The 25,281-nt window shown below is 42.2% G+C and overlaps 1 protein-coding gene across 1 annotated transcript in view; it reads right to left on the bottom strand.

Annotated features, from left to right (window-relative positions):
- Positions 1–25,281, bottom strand: part of DLGAP2 (DLG associated protein 2) — a 657,437-nt gene that overhangs the window by 554,236 nt on the left and 77,920 nt on the right. Inside the window, exon 2 of the mRNA XM_047772228.1 lies at positions 6,911–7,017. Within this exon, the coding sequence (XP_047628184.1) occupies positions 6,911–6,925 (15 nt within the window). The 5' untranslated portion in view covers positions 6,926–7,017. The remainder of the gene's footprint in view (positions 1–6,910; positions 7,018–25,281) is intronic.

The following is a 25,281-nucleotide window of genomic DNA, read 5'->3' as shown; positions in this document are numbered from 1 at the left end:
CCTTCCTCTGAATTATGCTGTGAACCTAAAACCGCTCTAAAGAAATCTTTTTTTAGAAAGTCAACCTTCTAACTTACATTTCCAGGTCTGGCACCAAATCAACCTCACCAAGCACACCTGCTCAGCACCGACCCCACCCCCCGACCAACCAAGTCAATCATGCACTTCCATCTTCCTCTCGCACCTCAAAATTGGCTCCCGACTTCACTGAGTGAGCCTCCCAGGCTGACACTCAGAGATGTGTCCCCGCATCTGCCCAGAGCTTGGTGCAGACCCCCTGCTGCACTCTGTTTAGGTTTCTCACCATCCACACCCGGCATTCTGTTTACCTATTTCAACAGCAAGTCACCAAGAATGACTGTAAAGTGACAACTTCACGATTACACTTCTGAGCAAGGTGGGGGCTGAGCATCCCTGTCTCTGGGAAGAGGGAGGCGCTGGGCAGCACAGCAGCAGGTTTACAGGAAAGCAAAGCAACCAGGCCCATCACTTTGTCCCCTCGGTGGATGAGCGCCCCAGGCACCTCAACAGTGGCAGAACCCAGCTCGGAGATCTGATTTCCCCCAGGTCAGATGTGTCTAAATTTAAGACAGAAAAGTTCTCAAGGACAACACAGCCACTGTGTTACCACAATGTTCTACTGTCACAGACAGCTCTGTAAACCCAGGCACCTGTTTGCTACGTAAGGACAGGCCTGCTCATCCTCCTGGAGATGGTCTTCAGGGCAAAGAAGCGTCCTCGGACCTGAACCAAAAGTCCCTCTCACAGCAGAGAAGGCCCGTGCTCACTACCCAAGGTAAAGTCTAGGCATCAGAGGGCAGTGACCACCCCAGGGGTAAGAAGGAATGTGTCCGTGAGTAGAAGGGACCAGCCAACACGGGAGGAAAGTTCAAATGTGAAGGCTTGAAACAACCACCATCGTAAAGAGGCTTATTATTTCATCATTTGCTAAGTATTTCAAGAACTTGGTGCCTCAGCCTAATATCGAGAAGAGGTCGTAACACAAGTGCACACCTGAAGTTCATGAAGTGTCCCGAGCACAGCTGAGATCTCACACACAGATACAGACACACCATGTGCACAGATACACAAACACATACATGCATAGATACACAGACATACATGCACAAACACACACACACATATACACATGCACAGAGACACACAAACACACATACATGGACACACAGACACATATGCACACACATATAAGCACAGACACACACAGATACACATGCACAGATACACACACACACACGTAACACAGAAGGGAACAGCCCTGCCTGAGTTAGTATAGTCTCAGTCTTGAAAGTCTTTAATGTGGATTAAACGGTTTTCTGGGAAACAAAGTGGAGTTTGGGAAGAATCGACAATGAAACCTCCAGGACCTCCACATTCTAAACAGGCTGTGGGACAGTCAGGTGATGAGGACATGGCCCAGAAGCTCTATTTCTGAACAGCTTTTCTTCCTCTACACCGACTCCCTAGAGGAAGCCAGCTCTTTTTTTAAGGCAAAAAGATCCAACCACTCTAAAGAAATAGAAATTAAAATGCAGAGAAGTGTGCACAACAATGAAATTTACAATGATTTCAACTAGAAATCATTCTTCCCATTCAACAAAATGTACTGAGGTACTAACAGTTTGTGGCACCAAGAAGCAGGAAAGCACTTCAGTTGCACCTGCTCAGATCTGTGGTGCGTCCTGCTGCAACACCCCGTCCACACATCCAGGCCCAGCAAAGTACACCCTGGGCGATGCCAGAGCCCCGATCTGCAGTGCAACCTGGCCCTGGGCCCCACACAGGGCTGGCTCTGCTTCATGGGGCAGAGTCACAAAGTGGGTCCTCGTAACCACATCCTGTGGTGGGTCTGACGTTGTGGTCAACGCTGACCCACCACAGGCAAATGACAACCTGCACTCCCCGTTCACGATGGCGAACCCTGTGCTTCACTCACTTTGTGCTCAATCAAGCAACATCTTACTGCATTTGCAAACCTCATGTGAGAGGGAAGCCCACGGCACTGGGGTGGAGCTACAGATGCAGGTTCTCCAGGGGGGATCTTCACCCTCAGGACCAGCGCTTTTAAAGTGGTGGTGATGGAGCTCTTCTTACCTGCCACGTCCTGAGATAGAGGTCAAGGACGAAAAATTACTCAGCGACCATTTTCCAGGAAATGTAGAAATTTTGTTCACATTCACAGTAAAAAAAAAAAAAAAAATCACTAAAGATGAAAGGCGAATGTAGTTTTAAATGAGAAATCTACACTGCAGAGCAGAATGACGGCCCAAAGACGTCCACGCCCTAATCTCAGAGCTCGGAAAAGGGACTCAGTGAGGGGCCTGGTGGGGAGGCATCATCCCAAATAATCAAATGTGTCTCCAAAGCAGAGCATGGGAGGGGGGCCCCTCAGAGAGGCTGGATTTGAGGGAAGGGGCTAGAACTGAAAGCTGGGAAGGTCAGGATGGAATCTGACCTGCTGCCCCTGCTACAAACAAGATGCCCACAGAAGCTCCAGGAGGGAGCAGTCACGAGGGCACCTGATCCGAGCCCACAGAGACCGTGTCACAGTTCCAATTTGCAGAACTCTAAGGCAATCAGTTTGCGTTGTTTAAGCCAATGAGTTTGTTACAAAGGAAAAATCTGAATTCACTCAGGTAAGGGCACTAGGTGCCCCCAGAGTTCTCTGGATAACTGAGTGAGGCCACTGCCCCTGACACGTCTCTCAAATGTCTGCACAAAATGCAGAAAAAAATGGGCTATGAGCACAGTAGGAAAGTCCAGCTGACAGACCCGTCCTGTCCCAGCCCCAGCCCTAAAAACACATGCGCCCCCACAACGCTCTGGGCCTGCAGTTCTGTCTCCACAAGCCTGAAAGTCAGACTCACCGCTAAAGCACAAAGTCAGAGGGGACAAGGGCCCTGTCATTGTCATTCATCACTAGGAAGCTTCACCAGGCAGGGGCCCCATCTCCAGATTATTCACAGCTACCTTGAGGAAAGTGAATTTTGTTTTGCAAAATAAATTAGGTTTCTACATTTGTAATTACTGCGGTTTGACCTGGAATCAGTGCTAAGAACCTTTTCTATAATTTCTGATTTTAAATGAGACAAAATATCAAAATTCAGCCTGTTTGCTTCCTTATTTGAGCACAACAGAAATGTAAATACTGTTCTAAATTCTGTGGAAGGATGCAATCATAATGATTACCAACGTGAGGGTCATGCAGGTAATTACTCACACCGAACCATTACATCAGTGAAAGGATAACCATCTGAATAATCCCAGGAGGTTGCTGTCATCCCCAAAAGTCCAAATGTACATTTTAAATATAATCCACTTAAATGAGTTTGCACGCAAACTGCTACCATTCACTGTCCCAAGAGCCCCCATGCAAAGTCCGCACCCTGAAGAGAAGTGGTTCTATATCAGGATTATGCTGGCATCCTCCTTATTCAGACTCCTGAAGATACCAAGGCACATACCATATAAATGAAGCAGGTTTCCCAGCTGTGCCCCTTGACATCTTCCCCAGATAATTCTTGTTTGAGGGGCTGTCCTATGAACTGCAGGATGTTCCACAGCACTGTGGCCTCAACCCCTGAGATACAGTAGTACCCTCCCCTATGTTGTGAAAACCAAAAATCTCTCCGGACATCGCCAGTGCCCTCTGGGGGCAAAAGTGCCCTGTTTAAGAATTGTCGACTTAAAGGGAGACAGAGGACCCTGTCCTGGACAAAGCAACCCCCCTGGACAGAGCAGCCTCCCTTGGAAAGAGCATCATCCCCTGCATGGACCATCCCCCCATCCCTGCACGGAGCAGCCTCCCTTGGCCAGAGCAGCCTCCCCTGCATGGAGCAGCCTCCCTGGCCAGGGCATCCTCCTCTAGTCCCCCTAACAAGAGAGAAGAGAGAAGGTGGGAGAAGCACAGGATGGGGGAGATGGAGGCTCCAACAGCCCCTTTCCTTGCCCCCATGCACACAGATGACAGTGGTGAGAAACAAGGGAGAAATCCCAAACAGAGCTGGAAAACAAGAACTTGCCATCCATGCAAGGGAATAAGGGAATTCTGAATGAAAACGATGGGTAGAATCCATGTGCCCAGGGAAACCCAGGCTGGAAGTTTGGACCAAGAGGCTGAAAAGGCAAGTGGCATCCAGGGACGGACATCTGACATGTCCCATCCAGCTAATCACAAAGGTCCACATGCTGCAACCACTTCTCCAGGACATTTCTACAAAGACAGAAGTCCCCATGGCCGGTAAGGGAAAGTCACAGCACTCAATGCCTGCATCAGGAGAGATGGATCTCAAATCACTGACCTTGGGGCCTACATTTAAAAGAACTGACAAAGAGCAAGTGAACCAATGTAAGCAGAAGGAAGCACGCGCCAGACCAGAGACAGGTGTCAGTGAAACAGGATACAAAAACTACAAGGAAGATCACTGAAACCAGAACCTGGGTCATGTGAGGATCAGTAAAACTGACACACCTAAGACTCAAGGAGAAGAAAGGGGAGAAGACACAAATGAACATCTAGATGAGGGAAACGACATCATTTCAGATTCTACGGATAATAAAAGCATTATTAGGGAAAATTATGAATAACTCTGTGCCAATGAACCTGAAACCTTCAGTGACCCCCACATGGGCAAGACCACCAAAGAAACAGGAGTCTGAGTGAAGCAGCCCTCCATCCAGGAGATCACAACCCCAGACTAGCAGAGCCAGGAGGTGGGGGTGGGGTGGGGTGGGGTGGCAGGATGGGGAGGGAGGGGCCCTAAGACTGAGTGCAGACCCCCCCACCCCGAAGACACTAGAACTTCATCACTTTCCACAGGTTCTCTCCACTGTGCCACCAATGTATTTAAAATGAGACTAACACATCTGAGCCAATCTGTCTGGTTTCCTGGAGGCTGCACAGAAATCGGGAGGGGCGGGGGTTGATGCTGAACTGAATGGACTTTGTTCCAAGACCCTAGACTGGCAGTTGGACTGTGTGATGAGTGAGAACTAGGGGCTCCTTCGGGGTGGAAGTAATCGTGTTTTCACTTCTACACAGAACAGCCACCACCACTGACAGGGTGGGGATGAAAGGGGGGGTCAGTGGGGGAGACCCTGCAGTGGCCCCACTTGGGGCAGCATTTCTGAGCAGCCTCCCTGCACCTTTGCTACCTGCCCTTGCTGTGCTCCTCCCCTTCCCAAAGCATAACAGGTACACAAACAACAACGACAACAAAGGGCCCACAGGCCCACGGGCACCGGGCCTCCTTGTGCAGGGCACAGGCTCCTGCGGGGGCGACTCCCCATCACGCAGGGCCCCAGGGCCCCAGGGCCGATGGTCGCACACAGAATTTCTTCATCCAGACCCCACGGAAAGGTCCATGATGTGCCGAACAGCCTTTTTAATAAACCCCCTTCTGTTTACACAAGCCAGAGTAGATTTTGTTCTTTGCAATTAAGAACTGACCTAATTCATGGAAATCAGCGCCTCGCTAGCTTCAGGGAGTCTGGCTAACAAGCTGACAATGGCACTGAACAGGCCACTCATCTGGTCTTTGCTGAGCCAGACGGGAAAGTGGTTTTTTTTAAGGAAAGAAAGAAAAGGCTTGGTCCCGTCAAGGCTCTGACCCAAAACTCCCACCAAGAAGTGACCATGCTCCTGGCTGCAACCCTGAGACCCCAAGTCAATGTGCTTTTCTGGGAATATCAAGGAGGTGAAGGACTGTATTTGAGCAGGGGGGGCAAATGCGGGAGACGCCCCCCTAGGGGAGAACCACCAGGGTGACAGATGAGAGGAAGGTTACCAGGGGCCAGTGACGAGGGTCCATCTGAAATTTCAACATCCCTCACGATAAAAATCTTTTCCAGAGTGAGAAGATGATATACTGCAAACTGTCCCTCTTCCTTTGAAAGAGTAAATGAAACGTCTCCAGCCATAAAGACTTTGACTGGTTATTTACTGCCAGGAGGGGGAAAGGGCAGGTCTCTGCTCCCAAAGACACTCAGTGGGGGGGATGGGTGAGCAGTGGACATGGCCCCTCAGCTGTCCTGAGGACACACCACAGTCCTGGTGTTTGAGGGACAAGGGACAGAGGAGATCTCTGCTGGAGGGACCTGTGCATCCCCCTTCATTCACCATCAGCTCTGTGACTTCCTGTGTCCCCACACAGAAGCAGAGCCGCCACCACCAATGCCTGAAAGCCCTTTAAAAACCCCATAAGATCATCAGGTCCCTCTTAGATAAGTCCCATCCTGGGTGTGGGGTTTAACCACGGTCTCCGCCAGCCCCCTCCTCCGTGCACACATGTAACAGCACGTGTGACACGTGACATCTGCAAGACCAGAACCCAGACCTCATCTCACATCACCTCCCTGGGTTTCTGGATTTCTCGGCCTCCCTCACTACCTCCCCAACCACAGCACTGCATCCCTGAGCTGCTTACAGACCCATCTCGATCTGAATAGGGAAAACCTCCCCCAGAAGCTGTGAGGTTTCTGCAGCATCTGTGCTCACCTCCACCACCCCTATCACCTCCACCATCTCCATTCCCTCCACCTCCACCACCTCCACCACCCCATCACCTCCATCTCCACCACCTCCATCACCTCCACATTCTCATCACCTCCATCACTCCACCATCTCCATCACCTCCACCAACTCCATCACCTCCAACTCCATCACCTCCACCATTCCTATCCCCTCTACCACTGCCATCATCTCCACCTCCATTACTACCACCTCCACCACCTCCACCACCTCCATCACCTCTACCTCCACCATTACTTCCATCTTCTCCACCAATTCCATCACCTCCATGCCCTCCATACCTCCATCACCACTACTGCTGGGGCTGTCCCCCCACCATGCAGATGTGGCCTGGTAGCAGGGAAAGGGGTCACACGATACCTGAGCGGTCCCCATGGTGACGGAGCTGAGCACGGGCCGAGGGCATTCACTGGCAGCTGCTGGGAAACCGGGCAGAGCTATGGCCGAGCCTCAGGTGGTGGGAAGGCCTATGATGAGGAATGGACAGAAATGGGGAAAACATGATAAAAAAGGGTAAACAATCTCCCCCATGGGGAAAAAAAGACATATGGAATGTACATTTTAAAAAATGATACTGAGCAATAATTAAATCAATTGAAAACAGCAATATGGCAAGAACAAAGCAGGCAGAGAAGCTGTTTATAAAAAATAAGTCCAGGCATTTTTAAATAAGACAATTTTAAAATAAGACATTTTTAAATGGAACAGCGGGTAGCATCAGCATGTCCAGCATGTGTACATTATGCAAGTATTTCGATTCTCAAGCAGGGTTTGAGGTTATGATAAATAGGTTTCACTACTCAAAATATTCAACCACAGAGAAATAACAAAGCCATACTTTAACTCAGGGTGATGACCCCTCACATAATTTGAGGATGGAAACAATATTTGTGAACTTAGACTGGTTGTGCAAAGAAACAGGCAGATTCCAGGAAGCAAAAGAACCATCCCAGGGAATATTAATAATTGATCATTTTTTTCCCCGGGGGAAAAATAAAAGTGCTATCCCCAGATAAAACAGCATGGCATTTTTTAAAGAGGTAATCGTTCATGTGCTCTGATAAATTATAAAAACTTCTCCTTTTTTCACTGCATACTAATACACAAAATTGTCATTTCCCCCAAAACGAATCAGACGGAGGAGGAACACATGGTTTATAACATAACACTGCAAAATGTGTTGTGCTTTTTTCATCCTGAGCCAAACGCTCACGCACGGACACTTCACATGGACTTGAAACACTGTGGTCACATGACATTAACTTCCACAAAGCCCAGAAGACAACATGTTGTACATTATCTTCTGAAAATCCTGTTTTATCACCAAAATCTCCAGCAAGCATCAGCCTGATCACATGCTACCAAATGCCACACACTCACTTTCAAATATACAATCCTAAAACAGTGAGCAAATGAGCCACGTCTTACTTTAGCAAAAACCCTCCACAAACACTGACTGGAACACATACGTTAATTTACATTTGTTGTGATTGTCAACCTAAACTGTATTTATTTCAAGGCATTTACCTTTCCAGAATTGTCACCCTGCTCTTCTGTTTGAGTTATTCACTCACTCTACCAAGATTTCCCCACACAAGTGTAGAGTTAGGCAAACCTCACTTTAACGCACTGACTTTGTTGCACTTTGCAGATACTGTGTTTTTTTTTAAAAAAAAAAATAAAGGTCTGTGACAACCCTGCATTGAGCAAGTTTACTAGCACCATTTTTCTTTTTTTTTTTAACAGCCACACCTGCAGCATATGGAAGTTCCCACGCCAGGGGTCAAATCAGAGCTGCAGCTGCCAGCCTATGCCACAGCCACAACAACACAGGATCCAAGCTTCATGGGCAATCTAGCCACAGCCTGCAGCAATGCTGGATCTTTAACCCACTGATTGAGGCTAGGGATCGAACCCCAACCCTAGGGACACCATGTCAGGTTCCTCAACCCCTGAGCCACAATGGGAAATCTGACACCATTTTTCCAACAGCATTTGCTCGGAGACACATTTTGGTCGTTCTCACAGTATTTCAAACTTTTCCATTATCACCATATTTGTTATGGTGATCTGTGATCAGTGGCCCTCGATGTTACTATTGTGATTGTTTGGGGCACCATGAACTGCGCCCATATTAAGACAGGAATTTAATCCATAAAGGTTGGGTGTGATCTGACAGCTCCACAGACCAGCAGCTCCCCGTCTCTCACCCTCTTCCGGCCTCCCTGCTCCCTAGGACATAACAACACTAAAGTTACACCATGTAGCTCTCCCTACAAGGGCCTCTAAGTGTTCAAGAAAGAGGAAGAGTCACACATCTCTCACTTTTTTTTGGCTGCACCCTCAGCACGTGGAAGTTCCCAGGCTAGGGATCAAACCTGTGGCACAGCAGTGACCTGAATCCCTGCAGCGACAACCCCGGATCATTAACCTGCTTCTCCACAGGTAAGCTCCACACGTCTCTTATTCTGAATCAAAAGTTAGGCATGATTAAGCTTCGTGAAGAAGGCAGGGGGAAGCTTGGCCTCTTGTGCCCAACAGTCAGCCAAGCTGTGAATGCAGAGGAAGAGTTCTTGGAGGAAATTAAAAGCGCTCCCCCAGTGAACACACAGATGGTAGGAAGCGAAACAGCCTTATTGCTGATTTGGAGAAAGTCGGAGTGGTCTGGATGGAAGATCAAACAAGCCAAAGCCTGATCCAGAGCAAGACCCTACCTCTCTTCCGCTCTAGGGGCGCTGAGAAGTGAGGAAGCTGCAGAAGGAAGTTTGAAGCCGGCAGAGGTTGGTTCACGAGGTGTGAGGAAAGAAGCCACCTCTGTCCCGTAAAAGTGCACAGCGAGGCAGCAAGTGCTGACGCAGAAGCTACAGCAGGTTACCCAGAAGATCCAGCTAAGATCATGCACGGAGGTGGCTGCCCTGAACAACAGATTGTCGGTGTAGCCGAAACAGCCTCCTGTTGGAAGGAGCGGCCACCTAGGACTTTCCAGCTAGAGTGGAGGCGTCAATGTCAGCGCCTGGCCTAAAGAGGCACAGGACAGGCTGACCCTCTTGTGGGGGGCTCATGCAGCCGGTGACTTGAAGTTGGAGCCAGTGCTCTTTTACTATGTGACAGTCCCAGGGTCCTTAAGAATTATGTTCAATCGACTCTGCCTGGGCTCTGTAAACGAGGAACAAAGCCTGGATGACTGCACACCTGTTAACGACACACTTGCTGAATATTTTAAGCCTGATGTTGAGACCTACTGCTCAGAAAAAAAGATTCCTTTCAAAACATGACTGTGCACTGACAACGCACGTGGTACCCAAGAGCTCTGATGGAGACGGACAATGAGATTCATGGCGTCTTCATGTCTGCAAACCCACATCCATGTTGTAGCCCGTGGATCAGGGAGTCATTTCAACTTTAAAGTCTTATTTGTTTGCTTGTTTGTTTATCGCACCCGTGACATGTAGAAGTTCCAGGGCCAGAGACCAAACCCACGCCACAGCAGTGACCCCAGCCACAACAGCAACAACACCGCATCCTTAATCTGCTTCACTATCTGGGGACTCCTCAAGTCTTACTATTTAAGAAATTCAAGAGTTCCTATCGTGGCTCAGCAGGAAAGAATCTGACTAGCATCCATGAGAACTCAGGTTCCATCCCCAGCCTTGCTCAGTGGGTTAAAGATCCAGCACTGTGGTAAGCTGTGGTGTAGATCAAAGATGGGGCTCGGATCCTGAGTTGCTGTGGCTGTGGCATAGGTCAGCAGCCACAGCTCTGATTCAACCCCTAGCCTGGGAACCTCCACATGCTGTGGGTGTGGCCCTAATAAGACAAGACAAGAAAATAAATACATTTCTTAAGGCTATAGCTGCAACAGAGGGTGATTCCTCTTATGGACCTGGGCAACCAAATCAAGTCAACTGAAAATCTGGAAAGGATTTGCCACTCTAGATGCATGAAGAACACTGGTGACTAATGGGGAGAGGTCAAAATAACATTAAACAGGGGTTTAGAATAGGTTGAGTCTAACCCTCATGGATGACTCTGAGGGGCTCATGATTTCAGTGGAACAAACTCTGAAAAACTGGTTGGGGTGAAGGATGGACTGAGGGTTTGGGACTAGCATATGCACATGAGGTTCATGGAATGACTGGCCATTGGGGACCTCCTGTATAGCACAGAGAACTCTACCCAACATTCTGTGATAATCTGTGAAGGAAAAGAATCTGAAAAATGTGCATGCATAGCAGAATCACGTTGTTGTATAGTAGAATTTACCACAACACTGTAACTTCAATAAAACTTTTTAAAAAATAAAACACATTTTAAAGATAAAAAGACTTCAGTAGAGGAATGCACTGCACATGTGGAAACAGCAAGAGAACTGGAACTAGAAGTGGAGTCTGAAGATGGGACTGAGTTGTTGCATCTCAGGATAAAACCTGAAGGATCAGGAGTTGCTGCTTATGGACGAACAGAGAGTGGCTTCTTGAGATGGAAACTACTCCTGGTGAAGAAGCTTCAAAGGCTGTTGAAATAACAACAAAGCCTTTAGAATACTGCAGAAGCCTAGTTGATGAAGCAGTAGCCAGGTTTGAAAGGGTTGACGCCAACTCTGGAAAGAGTTCTCCTGTGGGTAAAATGCTATCAAACAGCACTGCCTGCCATGGAGAAGTTGCTTGTGAAAGGAAGAATCATCTGATGCAGGAGACTCCATTGCTGTCTTATTTTAAACAATTGCCACAGTCACCTCAGCCCTCAGGGTCCACCATCCTCGTCAATGAGCGGCCATCAACATCGAGGCTGGACCCTTCACCAGCAAAAAGATTACAGTTCACTGACTGAAAGCTCAGATGGTTGTTAGCATTTTTTAGCAATACTGTATTTGTTAATTAAGGCAAGTACCTTAGTTTTTCAGACATAATGTTATTGCATAATCAATAGCTACAGTGTGGTGTAAACATAACTTATATGCACTGGGAAGCCAGGCACTTTGTGTGACTCTCTTGTGTGGTCTGGAATCGAACCCACAGAATCTATGAGGTGTGCCTGTACTTAAATATTTTTTCTTGCCTTGAAAACTCATAATTGGCCCTATAAATACCTTACTGTTAGGAATTCGTGTTGTTTCCAATTTTCTCCAATTGCTAACACTTCTGTACATTTTTATATACTCTCAGTGAGTTTATGCAGAATCGATTTTATGATCAAAATTACTGGGTCAAAGGATATGCACATTATTGGTCCAAAATGTAGCCAAAACATTTGTACCTATTTACCCATCGCATATTATCAAGTTGTTGTTGCTTTGTCTCTAGTGAAAAAAAAAAGTGTCTCCTTTTCACGGGGTTTAAGGGTCTTTCATTATGATTATTAATCAAATATATTTCTGTACAAACTGCCTGTTCCATAGATTAGCCTACTTATTTGGGGTGATAACTTTTAATAATCTCTAATTTACTTTTTAGTATCTCTTTATGTATTACAGACCACTGTCTGCTCTATAGGTTACAGATTTTTTTTCTTTGTCATCCTTATGTTAACTTCATCAATGGTATCTTTCAACAATTTCGATGGGCTTAATATTGTTTATGTGACCAAATCTATCAATCCTGTCCTTAAAGATCTCTGATGAGAAAGTTCTTCGCAATTCCACAATTTTTAAAATATTTTCTATTAAATTTTCTTTTAGCCCTTCTATAACATTTTTAATTATTAGGACTTTAATATATTTGAAAGTTGAGTTGTGAATTATAAATTAATTTTTTCTCTCCAACAGTAGCAGTTATTCCAATGAGTTGGCCAAATAAACCATCTTTTCTCCACCAACTTAAAAATGCCACTCAGATAAAGACGTTCTGTTCTACAGGAGAATGAGCTGTTCTCTCGGGCAGACCAGAACTCCCACCATTCAGGTTTTCCTTGAAACTCTTTTTTAGACAATCTTATGATTTCTTCCTTTAGTTAATTTCACTATCCTTTAATTAACTTCCCTCTCCCCACCTTCATTTCCCCTCCAAACAGGATTCTGACTAAAATTACATCAGATACACACGTGAAGGGAAATGATGTGTTTTAATACTGAGTTTCCCACTAACATGCTCTCCATGCAAGGAACTTGGTAATATTTTATGTCCTTTCCAAATATTTTATCATTTTTCCCTTAAGACCTTATCCATTCCTGTTTTATCCGAAGGTATTTGCAGGGTTTCTTGTTGTAAGAACGGACTTATTTTTGCTATTTTAACACATATGGTACAATGATTTTTATTACTAATTTTCTATTTGTTCTACATAATCAATGTTCCTACTTATCTAGTAGATTTTGTACAGCATCTTCCATTTTTCACTGAAATTAAGTCTTGATTTCCAATATCCTAGCTCCTTTATTTTCTATAAGCCTTAACTAGAGACCCTAGAACAATATGGACTAATGGTGTTCATTTTGGCATTTTTTTTTACTTTCGAACTTTTTAGTATTTCCTCCATAACTACCATGACTGCTGTAGGGTTTCTGGTTATATCCTTACTCCTGCTAAGAAAGGTCCCTGCCATCACTCTTTCCCTTAGAATGTATCATAAATGGATTCTCTATCATTTCAAGGTCTTTCAGTATCTACTGATATAACTATGTATTTTTTTCTATTTTAACATAATGTTCATTTTATGCAATCCTGCAATAGAGATTCTATTGTTGAAATAATCTTGCATTTATTGGAAAAAAGCCTACTTGGTCATATTAAATATACAGCTAATTCAATGTGCTAATAATTTGCATATGCAATTTATATTTATACTCAAGTGAAATTAGCCTTTTTCTGGTGTATTATTAAATTATCGGACAATTCATTAAAAGAGAGTGATGTTTATTTCTCTGAAATAGTTTAAATAACATAGAATTATCAATTCATGTAGTTTTTGTAGAATTTACCTATGAAACTGAGCCAGTGCTTTAATAAAAGTATATTTATGGGAGATGGGATTAAGATGGTGGAATAGAAAGACTGGAGTCAACTTCTCTCCTAAAAACAACAAAATTCACAACTAAAGGCTGAGCAATCTTCAACCAAATGGACCAGAAATCTTAAAAAAGATATCCTACACCAGATGACAAAGAAGAGGCCACATCAAGAGGTAGGAGAGGCAATTACGTGATATAAACAACCCCATACCTCCAAGGTGGGATGTCCCACAGACTGGAAACTAACTGGTTCACAGAGACTCACCTAAAGAAGTGAGAGTTCTGACCCCAAATCAAACTCCAATGTATGGGGATCTGGCCCTGGGAGAAAGAGCCCCTGGAGCATCTGGCATTGAAGGCCAGTCGGGCTGGTGTGCAGGAGCTCCATGGGACTGGGGAAAACGGAGACCCCATTCTTAAAAGGCACACACAGACTTTCATGTGCACTGGGTCCCAGGGCAAAGCAAAGTCTCCAAGGAATCTGGGTCAAACCTGACTGCACTTCTTGGAGGACATCCTGGGAAAACAGGGGTGAATGTAGCTTGTGAGGGAAGGACATTGGAAGCAAAGCTCTCAGGAATATTCAGCAGTATGCCTTTCTCTGGAGATGGCCATTTTGGGAAAATCTGACCCCACCCATCAGTCAGCACTGAGAAGCCCCAGGGCGAACAACAATCAAGGTGGGATCACAGCCCCGCCCCTCAGTAAACAAGCTGCCTAAAGACCCCTCAGTCATAGAGCCAACTCTAATCCCATCCAGAGACTAAGCCCCACCCACCAGAGGGATTAGAATCAGCTCCACATACCAGTGAGCAGGCATCAGCCCCTCCCTTCAGGAAGCCTACAACAAGCCCCCATACCAACTTCAGCCACAAGGGGGGCAGACACCAGAAGTAAGAGAGGCTATAGCTCTTGTATCTGTAAAACAGAGAAAGAGAAAAAAGATGGAAAACAAATGAAGAGAAAACAAAAAACTATAAAAATGAAAAGACAGAGAACTATAACTCAAATGATGGAGAAAGGAAAAACCCCAGAAAATCAGCTACGTGATGAGATTCTCAGCCTCCAGGAAAAAGACTTTAGACTGTTGATGCTGAAGATGATGCAAGAACATTGGAAATAAACAGGAGGCAAAGATGGATAACTTACAGGAAACACTGAGCAGAGATACAAGATATAGAACTGAAACAAGAAGAGATGCAAAATACAATAACTGAAATAAAAAATTCGCTAGAAGCAGCTAACACCAGAATACAGGAGGCAGAAGAATGAATAAGCGAGGTGGAGGACAGATTAGTAGAAATCATGGATATGGAACAGAAAGAGAAAAAAGATGGAAAACAAATGAAGAGAATCTCAGAGAACTCTGGGACAACGTGAAACACACAAACAAATGTATTATAGGGGTGCCAGAAGGGGAAGAGAGAGAGAAGGGGACAGAAAAAATATTTCAAGAGATAATAGCTGAAAACTTCCCTAATATGGGAAAGGAACCACCCACTCAAATCCAGGAAGTGCAATGAGTACCATATAAAATAAACCCAAGGAGGAATACCCTGAGACACATATTAATCAAACTGACCAAAATTAAAGACAAAGAGAAAATCTTGAAAGCAGCTAGGCAAAAGAAACAAATAACATACAAGGGAACCCTAATAAGGTTGTCAGCAGATTTTTCAGCAGAAACTGTGGGCCACAAGGGAGTGGCATGATATAATCAATGTGATGAAAGGAAAAAACCTCCAACCAAGATTACTTGACCCAGCAAGGCTCTCATTCAGATTTGAAGGAGAAATCAAAACCTTCACAGATAAAAAAAAGCTGAGAGAATTCAGAAACACCAAACCAGCCTTACCACAAATACCAAAGGAACTTCTCTAGGCAGAAAAGAAAAGACAGCAACAGGAAACAAAAATTCCACAAATGACAAAGCTCACCAGTAAAGGTATATCTACAGTAAAGATATGAAATCATCCATGCACAATTATACTACCAAAATCAGAAATCATGAGAAGAGGAGGGTACAAATGCAGGACACTGGAGATGAACTTGCAATTAAGAGAACAACAACTTCAAACACTTTCATATACATATAGACTCTTATATCAAAACTTCAGAATAACTGCAAACCAAAAATCTACAACTAATACACAAACAAATACGAAAAATCAACTCAAATACAACACTAAAGATAGTCATCAAACCAGAAGAGGAGAGAACAAGAGAAGAAGGGAAGAAAAAAGAGCAACAAAAACAAATCCAAAACAATTAATAAAATGGCAATAAAAACATATATATCAATAATTACCTTAAATGTTAATGGACTAAACGCCCCAACCAAAAGACACACACTGGCTGAATGGATATGAAAACAAGACCCATATATATGCTGTCTTCAAGAGACCCACTTCACTTCTAGGGACACATACAAATTGAAAGTGAGAGGATGGAAGAAAATATTCCATGCAAACGGGGATCAAAAGAAAGCTGGAGTAGCAATACTCATTTCAGACAAAATAGACTTTAAAATGAAGAATATTTTAAGCGACAAAGAAGGTCACTACATAATGATCAAAGGATCACTCCAAGAAGAAGATAGAACAATTTTAAATATCTACATACCCAACACAGGTTCACCACAATATATAAGGAAACTGCTAACAACCTTAAAAGGACACATTGACAATAACACAATCATAGTGGGGGACCTTAACACCCCACTTATAGCCATGGACAGATCAACCAGACAGAAAATCAATAAGGAAACACAGGCCCTCAATGAAGCATTAAACAAGATGGACTTCATAGATATTTATAGGACATTCCAGGCAAAATCAACAGAATACACATTCTTCTCAAGTGCACATGGAACATTCCCTAAGATTGATTACATCCTGGGCTACAAATCCAACCTCGGTAATGTTAAGAAAATTGAAATCACATCAAGCATCTTTTCCAACCACAATGCTATATGACTGGAAATCAACAACAAGAAAAAAACTGCAAAAAACACAAACACGTGGGGACTCAACAACATGCTACTAAACAACCAATGGATCACTGAAGAAATCAAACAGGAAATTAAAAAATACCTAGAAGCAAATGACAACAGATACAACACTCTGAAACCTATGGGATGCAGCAAAAGCCGTTCTAAGAGGAAAGTTTATAGCAATACAAGCCCGCCTCAGGAAACAAGAAAAAGCTCAAATAAACAAGCTAACTTCACATCTAAAGCAGCTTGAGAGAGAAGAACAGACAAGACCTAAAGTTAGTAGAAGGAAAGAAATCATAAAGATCAGAGCAGAAATCAAGGAAATAGATACAAAGAAAACCATACAAAAAATCAATGCAACGAAAAGCTGGTTCTTTGAAAAGATCAACAAAATTGATAAACCCTTAGTCAGACTTATCAAGAAAAAAAGAGAGAGGACTCAAATCAATAAAATTAGAAATGAAAAAGGAGAAGTAACAACACACATCACAGAAATACAAAGGATCATGAGAGACTACTATGTGCAACTATACACCAATAAAACCTAGAAGAAATGGACAAATTCTTAGAAAAGTACAATCTTCTAAGACTAAACCGAGATGAAATAGAAAAGATGAATGCACCCATCACAAGAACTGAAATTGAAACTCTGATTTAAAAACGTCCAACAAACAAAAGTCCGGACCAGATGGCTTCACAGGCAAATTCTATCAAACATTTAGAGAAGAGCTAACACCTCTCCTTCTGAAACTATTTCAAAAAAGTGCAGAGGAAGGGATACTCCCAAACTCATTCTATGAGGCCACCATCACCCTGATACCAAAACCAGACAAAGATACCACAAAAAAAGAAAACTACAGGCCAATCTCACTGATGAACATAGATGCATACATCCTCAACAAAGTACAAGCAAACCACATCCAACAATACATTAAAAGGATTGTACATCATGATCAAGTGAGATTTATCCCAGGAATGCAAGGGTTCTTCAATATCCACAAATCCATCAGTGTGATACACCACATTAACAAACTGAAGAATAAAAACAATATGACCCTCTCAATAGATGTGGAAAAAGACTTTGACAAAATCCAACACCCATTTCTGATAAAAAAAAAAAACCCTTCAGAAAGTGGGCATAGAGGGAACCTACCTCAACATAATAAAGGTCATATGTGACAAACCCACAGAGAACATCATTCTCAATGGCGAAGAGCTGAAAGAATTCCTGCTGAGATCAGGAACAAGACAAGGATGTCCTTTCTCGCCACTACTCTTCAACATAGTTTTGGAAGTCCTAGCCATGGCAATCAGAGAAGTAAAAAAAATAAAACAAATCTAAATTGGAGAGGAAGAAGTACAACTATCACTATTTGCAGATGACATGATACTATACCTAGAGAATCCTAAAGACTCTACCAGAATATGGTACCTTCAGAAAACTGTTAGAGCTCATCCACGAATTTGATGAGCTCATCTGGCAAAGTTGCAGGATACAAAACTAATACATAGAAATTGACAGCATTTTTATACACTAACAATGAGAGAGCAGAAAGAGAAATTAGGGAAGCAATCCCATTTACCATCACATCCAAAAGAATAAAATACCTAGGAGTAAACCTACTTAAAGAGACAAAAGAACTGTACTCTGAAAACTATAAGACACTGATGAAAGAAATCAAAGATGACACAAATAGATAGAAAGACATACCATGCTCTTGGATTGGAAGAGTCAATATTATCAAAATGACAAGCCTACTCAAGGCAATATACAGATTTAATGCAATCCCTATCAAATTATCAAGGACATGTTTCAGAGAACTTGAACAAAATATTTTAAAGTTTGTTTGGAAGCACAAAAGACCCAGGATAGCCAAAGACATTTGGCTGAAAAAGAAAAATGGAGCTGGAGGAATCAGGCGCCCGGACTTCAGACTATACTACAAAGCAGCAATCATCAAAACCATATGGTACTGGCACAAAGTCAGACATGTAGATAAGTGGAACAGGATAGAAAGCCCAGAATTCAACCCACACACCTACAGTCAACTCATCTATGACAAAGGAGGCAATGGATAAAAGACAGCCCCTTCAATAAGTGGTGCTGGCAAAACTGGACAGCCACATGGAAAAAAATGAAATTAGAACACTCCATAACACCATACACAAAAAGAAACTCCAAATGGATTAAAGACCTAGATATAAGACCAGACACTATAAAACTCCCAGAGGAAAACATAGGCCAAACACTCTCTGACATAAATGATAGCAACATCTTCTCAGATCCACTTCTTAGATTATTGACAATAAAACCAAAAATAAACAAATGGGACCTAATCAAACTTAAAAGTTTATGCACAGCAAAGGAAACCCTACGCAAAACGAAAAGACAACGCACAGAATGGGAGAAAATCTTTGCAAGTGAATTGACTGACAAGGGATTGACCTCCAACATTTATAAACACCTCCTACGGCTCAATACCAAAAAAAACAAACAACCCCATCAAAAAATGGGCAGAAGATCTAAACAGACAATTCTCCAAAGAAGACATACAGATGGCCAAAAAAAAAAAACACAGGAAAAGATGTTCAACATCACTCATTAGTAGAGAAATGCAAATCAAAACCACTCTGAGGTACCACCTTACACCAGCCTGCATGGCCATCATCCAAAAGTCTACAAACAAGAAGTGCTGGAGAGGGTGTGGGGAAAAAGGAACCCTATTAATTACACTGTTGGTGGGATTGTAAATTGGTGCAACCACTGTGGAAAACAGTATGGAGATGCCTCAGACAAGTAAATATAGAACTACCACTTCATCCAGCAATCCCACTCCTGGGCATCTATCCAGAGAAAACCATGCCTCTCAAAGACACATGTACTCTGATGTTCATTGCAGCACTCTTTTCAATAGCCAAACATCAAAACAACCCAAATGTCCATCAACAGAGGAGTGGATCAAGAAGAGGTGGTACATATACACAATGGAATATTACTCAGCCATTAAAAAGAACGAAATACCAGCATTCTTAGCAACATGGATGGACCTAAAAATTATCATGCTAAGTGAAGTCAGCCATACAATGAGACACCAATGTCAAATGCTTTCACTGACATGTGGAATCTGAAAAAAGGACAGATGGAACTTCTTTGCAGGACAGATGCTGACTCACAGACATTGAAAAACTTATGGTCTCCAGAGGAGACAGTTTGGGGGGTGGGGGGTGCTTGGGTTGTGGGATGGAAATCCTATGAAATTGGATTGTGATGATCATTATACAACTACAGATGTGATAAATTCTTTTGAGTAATAAAAAATGTAAAAAAAGTATATTTATGAAAAATTTTAATTTTCCCATGGTTACTGTTCTGGTCACACCTTCTAACTTTGTTGAGTCATTTTTATGGCACCTATATTCACCATGAAAACCAATCATTTCATCCTGATTTTCAAACTTCTCAGTAAAAAAATTCTACATATTATCATATGGCTCTTTTAACTTTATTATTTGTGATTCTATCGTATTTTCCATCCCTAATTCTTTATATTCTTGAATTTCTTCATTTTCTTTATTAATCTTTCCACAAGTTTATCTATTCTCAGTACATTATTTTCTTATAAACATCACAGATCTCAATGTTGTATTTAATCCAGTCTGAGTATCTGTTTTTAATATTCAATCTTTGTTCATTCTTATTTATTTTGATTATTGATAAATTAGGACTTATTTTGTCCTGATAGTTCATGTTTAATTTAATATGTGTTTCTTTATTCTTTTTTTCTGCATTACTAACTTTTATAGAATTTTCATTCTACTTCTTTTATACCTACATATTTTATTTCTCCTTTGAAAGTTTTAACATATGCAATTATACATACATACTTTTCTAGCAAAGCCATCAATTAACTAGTGTCTCTAACATCCCAGCATCTCTAACAATTAACTAGTATCTCTAACAAATGAAGATCATTAGAACACCTCACTTTCCTCCAAATGTCACTTCCTGACACCATGCCACCTCTCTTCTGATATGACGATTATATGGATACCAGCTGGGGATGCTTGTCAAAGAGAAAAATGTGTCACTTATTCTAAAATTAAAACTTATAATAAAACCCAGAAATAAACCCAGACACTTACAGTCAATCTTCAACAAAGGAGGCAAGACTATAAAATGGGAAAAAGACAGTCTTTGCAGCAAGTGGTGCTGGGAAAATTCAACGATGCATGAAAATCAATGAAACTGGAACACACCCTGACACTATACACAAAAATAAACTTAAAGTGGCTTAAAAACTTAAACATAAGACAAGACACCATCACACTCCTAGAAGAGAACACAGGCAAAACATTCTCTGACATCAACCTTACAAATGTTTTCTCAGGTCAGCCTTCCAAGGCAACAGAAATAAAAGCAAAAATAAACCAATAGGACCTAATCAAACTGACAAGCTTTTGCACAGCAAAGGAAACCATAAAAAAAAGACAACTTACAGAATGGGAGAAAATAGTTTCAAATGATGCAACTGACAAGGGCCTAATCTCTAAAATATACAAACAACTTATACATCTCAACAGCAAAAAAGCCAACAACCCAATTGAAAAATGGGCAAAAGACCTGAATAGGCATTTCTACAAAGAAGATATACCTATGGCCAACAAGCACATGAAAAAATGCTCAATATCACTAATTATTAGAGAGATGCAAATCAAAACTACTCTTAGATACCACCTCACACCAGTCAGAATGGCCACCATTAATAAGTCCACAAATAACAAAGGCTTGAGAGGGTGTGGAGAAAAGGGAACCCTCTTGCACTGTTGGTGGGAATGTAAATTGGTACAACCACTTTGGAAAACAGTATGGAGGTTCCTTAGAAAACTATATATAGAACTACCATATGACCTAGCAATCCCACTCTTGGGCAGATATCTGGTCAAAACTTTCCTTGAAAAAGACACATGCAACACTATTCACAATAGCCAAGACATGGAAACAACCCAACTATCCATCGACAGATGAATGGATTAAGAATATGTGGTATATATACACAATGGAATACTACTCAGCCATAAAAAAGAATGACATAATGCCACTGGCAGCAACATGGATGGAACTAGAGACTCATACTGAGTGAAGCAAGTCAGAAAGAGAAAGACAGATGCCATATGATATCACTTATATCTGGAATCTAATATACAGCAAAAATGATCCTTTCTACAGAAAAGAAAATCATGGACAGGGAGAACAGATTTGTGGTTGCAAAGGGGGAAGTGGAGGGATTGGGATGGATGGGGAATTTGGGGTTAATAGATGCAAACTATTGCCTTTGGAATGGATAAGCAATGAGATCCTGCCGTATAGCACTGGGAACTGTATCTAGTCACTTATGGTGGAGCATAATAATGTGAGGAAAAAGAATGTATATATGTATGTGTGACTGGGTTACCTTGCTGTATAGTAGAAAATTGATAGAACACTGTAAACCAGTTATAATGGAAAAAAATAAAAAACATTAAAAATAAAAACATTAAAAATAAAAAGAATTATTTTAATTGAAAAAATCTTATAAATGTATCTTTGGTACTTCTGCTCGCATCTTTCTGGGTTTGTTTTCCCTCATTCTCAAAAATATGCCCCTTGAGTTCCCTTGTGGCACAGCAGGTTAAGGATTCAGCATTGTCACTGCAGCAGCTCTGGTCACTGCTGTGGCTCACATTCAGTCCTTGGCCTGAGAACCTCCACATGCTGCAGACATGGCCAAAAACAAAACAAAACAAAACAAAAAATAACAAGAAAAAAAACCACATGCTTCTGTTTTTCTTTCAACATGGTCTTTTGTGTGGTAAACTTTCCAAGTCCTTGTATGTCTGAAAACATCTTCCTTTCACCCTTAATACAGAAGGACAATTAACTAAGTACAGAATTTAAGAAATTCAGCAAGTACCTCCAGGCACCCATTGTTACTACTGAGACACTTCTTCTTAATATGTAAGCAACTTCTATTTTGTTGACCCAAGTCTTTCAGGATTTTGTCTTCACCCTGAAAGGGTGTCTATGGTGCTTACAATGATGGATTTTGATGGGTTTTGTTTTTCTTTATTCCAATTTAGCAGGTGGTTCAATTTTTCGATCTGAAAACAATTTTCCTCAATTTGGGGAATTATCAGTCATTTTATCATAGATACAGACCAACCCCTCCTTTCTCTATATAATTTCTGTCTTTAGCTTTTCTATTAGATGCATTTTTGCCTTTTGGGTGCATCCACTGCATCACCAACTGCTTTCTCATGTTCTCTTTATTGTGCTTAATTTCCAGGGATTTTTTTTCATCTTGATCTTCTAGTGCACGAATTACTTTTCAGCTATGCTTGATCTGTGATAATCTACTGAGTTTTAATCTCAAGTGTTACCATTGCTATAATATTTCTAACTGGTGCTTTTACATAACTATCTGTTCTTGTTTACAGGTATTCCATGTGGCATACTGGCTAAAAACACAAGATCTGAAGCAGAGGTATGGACTCAGAATCCACTCTTACTAGCAACACATCCTCTGCTGCCTGTTTCCTAATGGGTAAAACGGAGAGAACATCAGGACTACCCCTGTAGGTATTTGTAAGGATTAAGCCCTTGTAGTTGAAGCAAAGTCTCGGAGCATTGATAGAAACATCTTAATAGCTCAACAAATGATACAGGCATGGTCTCTGGGGCCAAAGGCTTGGTTCAGAGCCCATGCACTGTGCCCCTGGCAAGTAACTCACTTCAATCATATTAACCCAGGTGGCAACAACATCCACCCAACTTTTAACTACCTCTACCAATTTTAAGGAGGACAAAACTAAATTCTCATTCTAAAATCCCTCCTTTTTCATAGCATCACTCCTACCTTACAGCAGAAATGTGAAATCTCCCTTCAAAGATGTATTAGGGCCTTTGCTAAGTTTTCCTCTGCTTTCCACTTAAGATCAATTTTAACAAGGCGGTCCCTGTTTAGAATCCAACGTGTTTTATCTTCTGAGTGACGACTGCCTGCTTTCTCTCACTCACCCTCAGCCTCACACTCCAGGCAGCCTGAGTCCTGCTTCTGGGCCCCAGAAAGTTACTGGGAAGGGGGGCAGTGAGCAGGATGGAAGGTACCTCGTGCTTGATTATCTGGAAAAAGTGTGGTCCCCTCGCTCAGTGAAGGAAGCAGAGGTCTCGGACTCCTGGGCTCTCCTGAGTATTCAGAGCACCCCCCAGCCCAGGTCCCAGGTCCCAGAGGGAAAGTGTGCAGGGTGGTGGGGCTGGGCCTGGAGGACAGTCCACTCACAGCCTCTATGGGCTGCTTAGGCCTTCAACCTCCTGTACAACCATACTTACAATTTGAATATGAATTTAACTTTCCTTTTTTATTCCTTAGTGCTGAAAAGAATAGGTCTTAAGAAATCACACATACACACACACACACACACACACACAGAGAGGCTCTTCAAGAATGCAAAGCAGAGCATGGTTCATATTTATATTTTACATAGAGTATTTTCCCTAAGAAGAAGAAACAAGATGAAATTACAGGACTCTACTTTCCAAATCACAGAATAATATTTTCTTAATTATATCATATGCATGTGAATATAAACATTACCAAATATTCCTACCTAGTTTATGACATCCATAATTATTTTACCCCACCATCCCAAAATAGCTCAGCTTTTTTTACTTTCTAAAAAGGAACATAAACCACTGTGATAGGTACATGATGACAGGAGCTGCAGATCATGGATATTTGCTCTCTTGATCCATTAAGATGAGAAAATGTAGCAATTTTAAGTTCTATGTAGTATGTCTACAGGAAATCTTGTTGAATGCATATTTCATCTGGATGTATGCCCAGGAGTGGGATTGCTGGATCATATGGTAACTCTATCCTTAGTTTTTGAGGAACCTCCATATTGTTCTCCATAGTGGCTGCACCAATTTACATTCCCACCAACAATGAAGGAAGGTCCCTTTTTTTCCACACCCACTCCAGATTTGCTATGTGTAGACTTTTAAATGATGGCCATACTGACTGGTGTGAGGTGGTACCTCATTACAGTTTTGATTTTCATTCCTCTAATAATTATTGATGTTGAGCATTTTTTCATGTGTCTGTTGGCCATCTGTATGTATTCTTTGGAGAAATGACTATTTAGATCTTCTGCCCATTTTCAATTGGATTGTTTGGGGTTTTTTTGTTGTTGTTGAGTTGTATTAGTTTTTTGTATATTTTGGAGATTAGGCCCTTGTCAGTTGCATCATTTGCAAAGATTTTCTCCCATTCTGCAGTTTGTCTTTTAATTTTTTTAATGGTTTCCTTTGCTGTGCAAAAGCTTTTGAGTCTATGTTCACAGAAGCACTATTCACAATAGCCAAGACATGGAAACAACCTAAAATGCCCACTGACAGATGAATGGATTAAGAACATGTGGCAAATACATATGATGGAATACTACTCAGCCATAAAAAAGAACAAAATAATGCCATTTGCAGCACCATGGATGCAACTAGAGATTCCCATAGTGAGTAAAGTGAGTCAGAAAGAGAAAGACAAATACCATCGGATATCACTTATATGTGGAATCTAAAATATGGCACAACAGAACACATCCACAAAGCAGAAACAGACCCACAGACATTGAGAATAGACTTGTGGTTGCCAAAGGAACCACAGGAGGAAGTGGGATGGACAGGGACTTTGGGTTTGGTAGATGCAAACTATTACATTTAGAATGGATAGGCAATGAGGTCCTACTGTACAGCAC

The sequence above is a fragment of the Phacochoerus africanus genome, chromosome 3 (genome assembly GCF_016906955.1).
Source record: "Phacochoerus africanus isolate WHEZ1 chromosome 3, ROS_Pafr_v1, whole genome shotgun sequence".
Lineage (NCBI taxonomy): Eukaryota > Metazoa > Chordata > Mammalia > Artiodactyla > Suidae > Phacochoerus > Phacochoerus africanus.
This window is presented reverse-complemented; position numbering and strand designations above follow the sequence as displayed.